This window comes from Leuciscus leuciscus (assembly GCF_965113295.1).
Source record: "Leuciscus leuciscus genome assembly, chromosome: 7".
Classification (NCBI taxonomy): domain Eukaryota; kingdom Metazoa; phylum Chordata; class Actinopteri; order Cypriniformes; family Leuciscidae; genus Leuciscus; species Leuciscus leuciscus.
In genome coordinates, this window is record NC_138731.1 from 16,570,104 (window position 1) to 16,582,584 (window position 12,481).

General features: G+C 40.3%; 2 protein-coding genes across 4 annotated transcripts in view; one reads left to right on the forward strand and one right to left on the reverse strand.

Annotated features, from left to right (window-relative positions):
• Window positions 1-6,548: 6,548 nt before the first annotated feature.
• Window positions 6,549-9,846, forward strand: serp2 (stress-associated endoplasmic reticulum protein family member 2). Its single transcript, XM_082175087.1, has 3 exons — window positions 6,549-6,820; window positions 9,041-9,113; window positions 9,209-9,846. Exons 1-3 carry the CDS (start codon window positions 6,737-6,739, stop codon window positions 9,247-9,249), a joined length of 198 nt encoding a protein of 65 aa, XP_082031213.1. The 5' UTR covers window positions 6,549-6,736; the 3' UTR covers window positions 9,250-9,846.
• An 893-nt stretch (window positions 9,847-10,739) lies between these two features.
• The window catches only part of tsc22d1 (TSC22 domain family, member 1), a 49,810-nt gene continuing 48,068 nt past the window's right edge, over window positions 10,740-12,481 (reverse strand). For all 3 annotated transcript variants that reach the window (XM_082175038.1, XM_082175040.1, XM_082175039.1), the window contains exon 3: window positions 10,740-12,106. In XM_082175038.1, the coding sequence (XP_082031164.1) occupies window positions 11,834-12,106 (273 nt within the window). In that variant the 3' untranslated portion in view covers window positions 10,740-11,833. The remainder of the gene's footprint in view (window positions 12,107-12,481) is intronic.

A 12,481-nucleotide genomic window follows, 5' to 3' on the forward strand; every position in this document is an offset into this window, starting at 1 on the left:
TTCTGCAAAAACCAACGAGGTTCATACTTGTGTTACACAGCACATTTGAGCTTCAGCAAAAGAACCAATGAGGTTCATACTCGTGTTACGCAGCACTTTTGAGCTTCTGCAAGAACCAATGAGGTTCATTCTCATGTTACGCAGCACGTTTGAGCTTCAGCAAGATCCAATGAGGTTCATTCTTGTGTTGCGCAGCACGTTTGAGCTTCTGCAAGATCCAATGAGGTTCATTCTTGTGTTGCGCTGCACGTTTGTGCTTAAGCAAGATCCAATGAGGTTCATTCTTGTGTTGCGCAGCACGTTTGAGCTTCAGCAAGAACCAATGAGGTTCATTCTTGTGTTGCGCTGCACGTTTGTGCTTAAGCAAGATCCAATGAGGTTCATTCTTGTGTTGCGCTGCAATTTTGTGCTTAAGCAAGATCCAATGAGGTTCATTCTTGTGTTGCGCTGGACGTTTGTGCTTAAGCAAGAACCAATGAGGTTCATTCTTGTGTTGCGCTGCACGTTTGTGCTTAAGCAAGAACCAATGAGGTTCATTCTCGTGTTACGCAGCACGTTTGAGCTTCAGCAAAAGAACCAATGAGGTTCATACTCGTGTTGCACTGCACGTTTGAGCTTCAGCAAAAGAACCATTGAGGTTCATTCTCGTGTTACGCAGCACTTTTGAGCTTCTGCAAGAACCAATGAGGTTAATTCTTGTGTTGCGCAGCACGTTTGAGCTTCTGCAAGAACCAATGAGGTTCATACTCGCGTTACGCAGCACGTTTGAGCTTCAGCAAAAGAACCAATGAGGTTCATACTCGTGTTGCACTGCACGTTTGTGCTTAAGCAAGAACCAATGAGGTTCATTCTCGTGTTACGCAGCACGTTTGTGCTTAAGCAAGAACCAACGAGGTTCATACTCGTGTTACACAGCACGTTTGAGCTTCTGCAAAAACCAACGAGGTTCATACTCGTGTTACACAGCACATTTGAGCTTCAGCAAAAGAACCAATGAGGTTCATACTCGTGTTACGCAGCACTTTTGAGCTTCTGCAAGAACCAATGAGGTTCATTCTCATGTTACGCAGCACGTTTGAGCTTCAGCAAGAACCAACGAGGTTCATACTCGTGTTACACAGCACGTTTGAGCTTCTGCAAAAACCAACGAGGTTCATACTCGTGTTACACAGCACATTTGAGCTTCAGCAAAAGAACCAATGAGGTTCATACTCGTGTTACGCAGCACTTTTGAGCTTCTGCAAGAACCAATGAGGTTCATTCTCATGTTACGCAGCACGTTTGAGCTTCAGCAAGAACCAACGAGGTTCATACTTGTGTTACACAGCACATTTGAGCTTCAGCAAAAGAACCAATGAGGTTCATACTCGTGTTACGCAGCACTTTTGAGCTTCTGCAAGAACCAATGAGGTTCATTCTCATGTTACGCAGCACGTTTGAGCTTCTGCAAAAACCAACGAGGTTCATACTTGTGTTACACAGCACATTTGAGCTTCAGCAAAAGAACCAATGAGGTTCATACTCGTGTTACGCAGCACTTTTGAGCTTCTGCAAGAACCAATGAGGTTCATTCTCATGTTACGCAGCACGTTTGAGCTTCAGCAAGATCCAATGAGGTTCATTCTTGTGTTGCGCAGCACGTTTGAGCTTCTGCAAGATCCAATGAGGTTCATTCTTGTGTTGCGCTGCACGTTTGTGCTTAAGCAAGATCCAATGAGGTTCATTCTTGTGTTGCGCAGCACGTTTGAGCTTCAGCAAGAACCAATGAGGTTCATTCTTGTGTTGCGCTGCACGTTTGTGCTTAAGCAAGATCCAATGAGGTTCATTCTTGTGTTGCGCTGCAATTTTGTGCTTAAGCAAGATCCAATGAGGTTCATTCTTGTGTTGCGCTGGACGTTTGTGCTTAAGCAAGAACCAATGAGGTTCATTCTTGTGTTGCGCTGCACGTTTGTGCTTAAGCAAGAACCAATGAGGTTCATTCTCGTGTTACGCAGCACGTTTGAGCTTCAGCAAAAGAACCAATGAGGTTCATACTCGTGTTGCACTGCACGTTTGAGCTTCAGCAAAAGAACCAATGAGGTTCATTCTCGTGTTACGCAGCACTTTTGAGCTTCTGCAAGAACCAATGAGGTTAATTCTTGTGTTGCGCAGCACGTTTGAGCTTCTGCAAGAACCAATGAGGTTCATACTCGCGTTACGCAGCACGTTTGAGCTTCAGCAAAAGAACCAATGAGGTTCATACTCGTGTTGCACTGCACGTTTGTGCTTAAGCAAGAACCAATGAGGTTCATTCTCGTGTTACGCAGCACGTTTGTGCTTAAGCAAGAACCAATGAGGTTCATTCTCGTGTTACGCAGCACGTTTGAGCTTCAGCAAAAGAACCAATGAGGTTAATTCTTGTGTTGCGCAGCACGTTTGAGCTTCAGCAAGAACCAATGAGGTTCATTCTTGTGTTACGCAGCACTTTTGAGCTTCTGCAAGAACCAATGAGGTTAATTCTCGCATTACGCAGCACGTTTGAGCTTCAGCAAAAGAACCAATGAGGTTCATTCTCGTGTTACGCAGCACTTTTGAGCTTCTGCAAGAACCAATGAGGTTCATTCTCGTGTTACGCAGCACTTTTGAGCTTCTGCAAGAACCAATGAGGTTCATTCTCGTGTTGCTCTGCATGTTTAAGCTTCTGCAATAACCAATGAGGTTCATTCTCGTGTTACGCATCACGTTTGAGCTTCAGCAAGAACCAATGAGGTTCATTCTCGTGTTACGCAGCACTTTTGAGCTTCTGCAAGAACCAATGAGGTTCATTCTCGTGTTGCTCTGCATGTTTGAGCTTCAGCAAGAACCAATGAGGTTCATTCTCGTGTTACGCAGCACGTTTGAGTTTCATCAAGAACCAATGAGGTTCATTCTCGTGTTACGCAGCACATTTGAGCTTCAGCAAGAACCAATGAGGTTCATTCTCGTGTTACGCAGCACTTTTGAGCTTCTGCAAGAACCAATGAGGTTCATTCTCGTGTTGCACTGCATGTTTAAGCTTCTGCAAGAACCAATGAGGTTCATTCTCGTGTTACGCATCACGTTTGAGCTTCAGCAAGAGGTTCATTCTCGCATGTCAAGCAGATTCGGTTGAGCTTCTGTTTATGTCCGCTGATCAATATTTAAATGTGAATAAAAGCCTAAATTAAATCTGTTCATCATATAAAGCGATCGATTCTCTTCATAATATTTGGACTAAACCGCTCAATTCATATGGATTAGTTTTACGATCTCTTTATGGACTTTTTGAAGCGTTAAAGTGGTAGTTGCGTAGCTGTCAATGGATTAACAGAAAGCTCTCAGATTTCATCAAAAAGATCTTTATGTGTGTTCCAATGATGAACAAATGTCTTACAGGTTTGGAATAACATTAGGGTGAGTAATTAATGACTGCATTTTCGATTTTTGGTGAACTAACCCTTAAAATACACGAAGGAGGATGATCAACGTAACTGGGAGCAGGTGAGGACTAATCATTTCTGACATATATTGTTCAAAAGGACATTACACCCGTTCATTCTTTAAAAATCAGGGTCTTTAAATTTTAATCTGTTCACAGTACAAATAGATTGTGTATAGTTTGTGCTTCAGAAGATTTTGAATATACTAGTTGAGTGGTATGGATTTATTTCATGCTATACCTTTATGTCCTTTTTGAATCTTGAAACATTTGGACCCCATTGAATTTCATTATATGGACAAGAACTGTTGAAATATTCTTCAAAACATATTTTTTATGTTCCACAGAGGAAAGAAAGTCAGACAGGGTTGGAAGGACACGAGGTTGAGTAAATGGTGTCAGAGTTTTCATTTTTCAGTGAACTGAAGGTTGTTGAAGGATATTTGCAATAATGTAAATTGAGATGGCGTGCCAAGCCCATACAGGCGTATAAAGTACTGTTCATTACCTCAGTGTTGTTTATATCCACCATTCATTTTAATAGCATATCCATCTGATTCTATGTAAATTATGACACATGCATATGACTCAAGCTATCCATGATGATTATCTCTCCTCCTGTTTTCCATACCTTAAAATTATTTGGTGAATACACTGTCTTCCCCAAGAAGATTTAGTTAGAGCATAATTGGACGAGTAATTTAGGAGTAATAAGATCTGAATCTAGGTCAGACATTTCCTCGCCCTTTTTTGGCTCAGGGATTTAAAATGCGGCTGCGTTTCACTGACTCTCAGGACAATGGAGTTTGCTTGGAGTGTTAAAAATAAATAAATAAATAAAGACTTGTGTGTTTCTCCTGATGGTTAATATTTGAAAGTAAACATAAAGGACCCGTCTTCTAGTACATTGTTCTGGCACCTGACACAGAGGGACACTGTGCTGAGGATACGTGAGGAGGAGGGAAAAGAGGATGCCCACTTGTGAATTAGGTGAATACAGAGAGTGGATGTGCCAATTTGTATGTATAAATGTGTGCGAGGGAAAGCAAAGGAGAGGGGAAGAGAAACCCTTGTGGTAGACACAAAGAAATAGGATTTCAAGCTCAAACAGAGGAAGTTAAACCAGCTGTTGAGGTGACATCTAGGTTAAAGGTTTTACTTCCTTAACCTTTTTGCTATGGTCACACAACAGGATTCACCATGTCCTCTTTTCTTGACTTTTTAACCATCGCTCCTCTGAAAATCAGAACACCAATGCATCTTCTGTCCTTAAAATCAAATGAAAAGACTACTTATGAATGCTATCTGCTCTGTTATCAAATTTCTGGTGAATGCGTGTGCTATTTGCAAGCAGTGTTTATGTTTTATGGATCAGTTTCGTTATTAGTATGCATCTCAGTTCTCCTGTGTTGTGGTATGTGCTACGGTGTTGTACGGTGCTACATGTGATATATTACATGTAACATAAGGGCTTCATCCCTCAAAAAAATCATTGCTCAAAGCTTAAGAATGCTGATTAATATTTCTTGTATTAAAAAGATGTAGTGTTCATGCTCTGAGGGACTTGGAGATCACTTATACAAGAGATAAAGCAAATATGTATGCGTCAGAGGCACAATACTGCACAGCTATTTGCGCAATGTGGCATTTTGCACGGCTGGCTGAGTCTTGAACACAGCAGAAATGGAAAGTGCACCGTGGACCCGCTTTCACAACATGCGTTGTAATGCGAAATGTGAGCCCAGAGAACGCCTGAGCTCTTTGCATTGAAGGTGCGCGCTGCTGTGCACAACCCCCTTGATGCAGTTGCTAAGCAACCACTTTATCGTCTTGTAGGACCTGTGCCGTGGCAACCTCGTATCTGACTGACTGGCACCGACTCAAAAATACTGCAAAAATAGGGCATTATTCACCTTGGCAGTTGTGGGGAAACTCAGTGGGAAAGCACTGCACTCCCTAAAGAATTAAAAAGACATGGAAAAGCGCACTGCAACTTAAAGTTACTTGGGAATAAAATTTTAGGAGGAGTTGACGGAAATCCCTGCTGGAAAATCCAGCTTAAGATGTTAGCTGGGTTTTGGAAAATGGAGCTTGAGCTGGAAACCAGCAACAAACAAGCTTGTTATGCCAGATAAAGAATTTTCTTTTTCTTTTTTTTTGAAACGTAGTATCTGGTAAAACAGCAAACTTATGTTCTTTTCTTTTTCTTTTCCCCCTTTTTGTATCATTATTATTTATGGTTGATGATATTAATAATTATTAATAATTATTTATATTGTTGTTGTTATTGTTGATATTATCATTCATTGATTTGTATATATTTTCTAACTGTATCTTGTTTTCTTTAGCTTTTTTGTAAAATTCAAATAAAAATACTAATACATTTTTATTTTATTTTTTAACGACATGCTTAGAACAGAGAATATACAGCTTCAATCCACAATAACAACAGGCCAACATCCAACCTGGACTAGCTATGGCCATCCTAAAAACAGCTAAAACCATTGTAGACCAGCTAGTGACCATCCTAGATAAGCATTAACCAGCTTGATCCAGCTAGTGGCCGTCCTGGACCTGCTAATAACCAGCTTAGTTCAGCTGTGACCATCTTGGACCAGCTAATGACCATCCTAAAAACAGCTATAACCATTTTGGACCAGCTAGTGACCATCCTAAGCATTGACCAGCTTGGTCCACCTAGTGATCATCTTAGACCTGCTAATAATCATTTTGGACTATGACCAGCATGGTCCATCTAGTGACCAGCTAATGACCAGCTTGGGCTGCTAATAACTAGGATCGGCCAGTGACCAGTTTATGACCAGCTAATGACCAGCTTGGGCTGCTAATAACTAGGACCAGCCAGTGAACAGCTAATGACCAGCTTGGAACAGCTAATAAACAGCTAGGTGGAACTACCATGTTCCAAAACAAATATCAGTTTCAGCTGGATTTCCCAGAAGGGAATAACATGTTTATTTAGTTCTCATATTTATTATTGTTATTATTAATTATTATAATTCATAATTATCATCAAATTAACCTTTAGAGTGTGACAAATCAAGGTTTTAAGTTAACTTGTGAAAAAAAAGCAGAAATGTGTGCAGTTCAATGGAGCTGGGCTAAAGCGCGAGCGCGTCCCTCTAGACGTTATTAGTCTACATGGAGGCGCACTTCCGTCCCGCATAAATCGGTTTAGGGGAGCAGGTGCAGGGAAGGGGACTGAAGCATCACCTCAGATAAAGCAATATATTTGATTTACTGTAGCGTTTAATTTATACATATACGCTGGCTCGGAAGATGGTAGCAAAACAAAGAATCCGTATGGCAAACGAGAAGCACAGCAAAAACATCACTCAGAGGGGGAACGTGGCGAAGACCCTGGTAAGACGGTCGTTTGTCGTCTGTATACACGTAAACGAATGATGCTCGTGTCATTTATGTATGGATTTCGTTTTTAATGTGCATGATTTGGGGTTATAATGACTCATTTCGAAGCCGTTATCAGTTTTATCGATGGTTTTGTTCAAACATCACATGAGGCGAGTGCAAGTCTAATTCTTCACCTAGTAATTATTTTTTAGTATCGGGGATCATCTGAAATTAGGCTTAATTCGCATGCAGTGTAAACGTGCTATTGTTTTACATAATCACAATCTGCTCAATAAGCTTTATTGAGTCACTATATGATGCAAACCAGATTTAGTTAACGTTGACGCCTGTGTTGTTGCCATGGCTACAGTTGTACAAACTGATGACAGATGCACGTAACTAATCTGACCATTGGTGACCCTCCCTTGTAAAGGTGCAGTTTAACCGGGTCACTACATCTGTCATAGGCATCACTGAAATCATTTTGCCCTGTATGGCAAGCTGTAGTTGTATTTACTGTGAGAATGTGGCATGGGTTAATGCTTGATGAAGATTCATATAATGAAGTATGTTAATGAGTATTTCGGCCATTATGACAGGAATATGATAGTGATTATTAACATCCAACATGTCTTATGTGGATCCGTTTACGAGTGACTGTGTTTACAAGGATACTCGCAGAGACGGGCACTTTGACATAATTTTGACTATGAACAAACTTTGACTATGAATTCTGTGTTCCTATATGCATATATATATATATATTGGGGTTTATCAGTGAAACTGAAACACTGGCCAATATAGTGTTTGGAGGTTTCACGACTATATACAATCTTCACTGATTTTACATTCCATCAGTAAGAGCGGAGTGTGAAGATTGAATGAGCAGAGCAATAGCACAGCTGAACATAAAATATTGCAATCCACACAACATAATGGGAGACATATCAGAGTTCAAAAGAGGATAAATGTGTTGGTGCTCGTCTCGCTGGCTCATCTGTGACCAGGACAGCAACTCTTTGTGGTTTATCAAGAGCTGTGGGATCCAGGGTTAAGTCGGCATACCAACATACAGGACGAACCACATCCAACCGGAGTAGCTGTCGACTCAAGAGGAAGCTGTCTGAAAGAGATGTCCAGGTACTAACCCGTATCCAAAAAAACATAAATCCACAGCTGTCCACAGATGTGCACCTCGACTCTCATGTTTCCGCCAAAACTGTTCATCTGGAGCTCCACAGAGTCAATGTTCAAGGTCGGGCTGCTATAGCCAAACCTTTGGTCACTCGTTCTAGTGCCAAATGTCGGTTTCAATGCTGCCAACAGTGCAGATCTTGGGCTGTGGACAGAAACATGTATTGTTCTCTGATGAGTCCACCTTCACTGTCTTTCCCACATCCGTGTGTTACTGTGTGGAGAAGATCCAGAGAGGCTCAACACCTGGACTGTTGCTGCCCAGAGTGAAGCACAGGGTGGATCAGTGATGGTTTGGGCTGCAATATCATGGCATTCCCTTCTGTGCTTGATGGACGCGTAGTCCTTCACTGCCAAGGACTATCGAACCATTGTGGAGGATAATGTGCACCTAATGTTTCAAACATTGTGCGGGGTTGCCATGTATCAGCATGATAAAGCACCAATACACACAGCATGTGACAGAATGCTTTGATGAACATGAAAGTGAAGTTGAACATCTCCCATGGCCTGCACAGTCACCAGATCTAAATATTTTTTAGCCACTTTGGGATATTTTGGAGGAGCGAGTCTGAAAACGTTTTCCTCCACTAGCATCACATATGGGCCTGGCCACTGTTCTGGAAGAGGAACGGCTCAAAATCCCCCTGGCCACTGTGAAGGACTTGAATCTGTCATTCTCAAGACGAATTGATGCTGTATTGGCCCCAAAAGGAGGCCCTACACCATACTAATACATTATTGTGGCCTAAAACCAGGTGTTTCAGTTTCATTCTCCAACCCCTGTATATAAAGATAAATGGCTGTATTAGATCAAATGGCTTTTTGGTATATCATGATGCAAACAAAACATCTTGATGCACAAACATAATTTTGTGTGTATGGACAAATGAACAAGTCTTCAGGTGTTTGTTTTCTTTTTGTTACTGTGACATTATGCAGACATGTGTGTCACGTGTAAACAGATACCACAGCTTTGTTTTGTTTATGAAATATATATTTTTTATTTATGAAACATTTCAACTTTCACTGTTTCAGCGACCGCAGGAGGAGAAATATCCGGTGGGGCCATGGCTTCTGGCACTCTTTGTATTTGTTGTCTGTGGGTCAGGTAATATTAAAGTTTTTTTTGATTAAATGTGCTGATTGCTATTCCTGTTTGTGTAATAATAAACTGATTCTGTCATTTTTCTTTCTTGTTTTCAGCAATTTTTCAGATAATTCAAAGTATCCGAATGGGAATGTGAGTCCCGGTGCCGTTCACACACCCTGCCGTACACCTGAATGAGATTCTTCGTGTGATTGGACACAATCTGAAGGAAGACTGGAAGGTTGAAGTCTTGTATGCTGAGCTGGATCTAGTGTACAAAACTACATGACATTGTCACACATGTTTACAGTGTCCCTGGATGAAGGGAACACATGCTTTTCTACAGAACCATTTTTGTTGTTGACATCTTATTATTTTTATCATATTTATTTGTGATTGATGATTGCCATGATCTATTTCTCTATTTAACTGTGTTTGCGTGAGCCTTTTTCAAATAAACGTCAAACACATTTGGATAATGCCTCATTAACATTTCGCTTTTTTAAAAGCAGTTCAATGTCATTTAAATGTTATTTTATCTTTTTTTTTTTTTATGTAAACATTCATGAATGTTACATGACAGTAGATTGTGATTTGTCATGTAAAATTAGCAGACAGCAGACAGCACGCTAAGGTGCAGGCAACTCCACTGGATCAGAGATCTTTATGAAAGGGATAGTTCGCCCAAAAAGGAAAATTCTGTCTCGGTCAAAAATCATTTACTCACTCTCATATTGTTCCAAACCTGTATGAGTTTCTTTCTTCTGTTGGTTGTCAGAGTTGATGGCACCCATTTACCTCCATAGTAGGAAAAAATACAATGTAAGTCAATGGCTACCGTCAACTTTCTGGTTACAAACATTCTTCATAATATCTTCCTTTGTGTTCAACAGAAGAAAGAAACTCATAAAGGTTTAGAACAACTTGAGGGAGAGTAAATGATAGAATGCTCATCTCTAGATGAACTATCCCTTTAAGTTTGTCACCTTGACTCTAGATCCTTATTTTTTGAGTTTTACCATCTAGTCCCTAAGAAAACATGGATCAACTGAAGAGGAATTATCAATTCAATCATTTAAATTTTTCAACCATCATAAAGAGGGACTTATTTAGATAAGATACTTGTTAAATTCCTATCTATAATATAGCCATTATTCATGGTACAGTTAAAATATTACATTATGCACTAGGCTACTATGAAGGCCAACAAAATAATGCAATTTGAAATGTACTAAGAAATGAAAATTAACATTTTCTAAACGCATGTTATTGATCTTATTGTGAACGATTATAATCTATGCATGTTTTATTTTATACCTTTTTTTTTTTATCTCACAATTTTAAAATTGAAATATAACTCGATTTTCCAGTGAAAACGACATTAGATTTACACTTTCCTTTTACAATAATATTACACTTAAAAATTATCTGTCTATACTTCTGTTTCATCAGGTCTTCAAGAAACAATGATTTTAACTTGACTACAGCTTTTTGGCCAACTAACATTTGAACTGAAAAAAACAGCAATGATATAAACACTCGCCACATCCCTGTGCTATGATAAACCCTGGCAAGCATGTCTAGTTTATTCAGAAGTCTGGTTAAATGAATGCACCTGGCATGCCACACAAGCTAAAGCATCTCAAGGATTTTTCTCACAAACATGACTTTATTGAGAGTTGTTAAGTGCAACTGGCAAGTGCAATTACAGTATTTTACAACTTATCTCCTGGTTTGAGAACATGCACAGAACATAAGCATACAAGTTGTGTACACAATGCAAATCCATGTCAGCTATATGATAGTCAAGAGTAACTGTAAGTTAATAGATTGATCCAGAATACTTCACTGTCCAAACTGAAAACAGAAATCACATGGTTGTAATACTTCAAAATCATCTCAAGTGAACAAAGTAGTGTACAGCGGGTGTTAGATGAGTAGGGGTTTTTTTGTCCATTTGTCAGATAAATATAGTAAGACTGATCCTGCTTAACAGCATAAAAAAAAAAAAAAAAGGATGTTGTCTCCTCCAACTACCTCGCTACCCTTTAAATATGTACAACCTATATAGTGTCTCTTTAACCGCTTCACATGATATCGCTATTTTACAAAATACTTACACTAATCATACAATAATATACAGCCTGTCCACCTCGAATATTCAGCTTGCGTCTCATCCGTCATTCACTGCGCAGAGAACGAATGCAGATTTTAAGCATCATGCCTCCTTGTTTTCTTCATTCAAAAGAGTATCATGATTACCCCAATGCAACTATGAACGTCATCGATGCGTCTGCCTTCCCCATGCCAGCTGGGGCACAGATTGGCAGATCTTCAACGTTTCATCACATTCGTCACCAGAAAAGTGCTTGCTTTACTAGAAGCTCGCGGTCTAAAAAGACCGCCGTCAGCATTTACACTACAAAAGGTAAGGGAGACATGACTGAAAACCAACATGACTTTAGACACAGGCACAGTGATTCTTTATATCGTGTCCACTCCGATTGTTTTTCTTCCACCTGACAATCACATTCTGTGGATTTTGTCAACGTCCCAACCTCAGCCAACTGGATTGTCACCGGTGTATAAATCGCCTCAGTTCGACATTTGTCAAGTTTTGAAAGGTGTGCAAATTTCATCAGTCTAACATGTGAGCGAGGCATGTTTGTTCATAAGCTTCAGTCCGTTTCCTTTACGGTTCGAACCACTCAGTCGCCCTCAACAGGAACTTTCATCCTGTGCTATGCCGAAGGTCCCGAGTTTTGTGCTGCCAGCTGGGCCGACGGGGCGGGCGGCTGCTGCGCTCCTTGCGTGGAGGAGGACGACGACGACGGGGGCGAGCCGGTCTGAACTTGCGCCTGGAACTGTGCGAGCTGCTCTGGGCTGGCCAGGTTCTTCAGCAGGTTGTTTTCTTGTTCCAGTTGAGAATTTCTCTCAATCAGTTCTTTAATCTGTTCTTTCAACACCTCCACCTCCTCACGGACAGCATACATCAAGTGACTCTTCACAAGATCCTGAAAGTGGACAGCAAAGCGTTATTTTCATAGATGTTTTGGTTTGAATAAACAAAAAGAAAGATGTGTTCATTCACACACACGTTCAAAAACATCTTCATTTTATTACATGTATCATATTGTTATGTGGAAACACAAATCTCCTCTGAGTTGTCGTGTTCACGGTTATGAAGGTTTGGAATAAAGTCTTGAAAATCATTTACTCGCCCTTATGTTGCTCCAAACCTGTTACGATACGAGTTTTCTTTCTTCGGTTGAACACAAAAGAAGATATTTTGAAGAATGATGGTAAACCAGTCATTTGATGGTAGCAATTGACTTCTATAGTTTTTCTTCTTTTTTTCATACATTTTAAGTCAATGGCTACCGTCGACT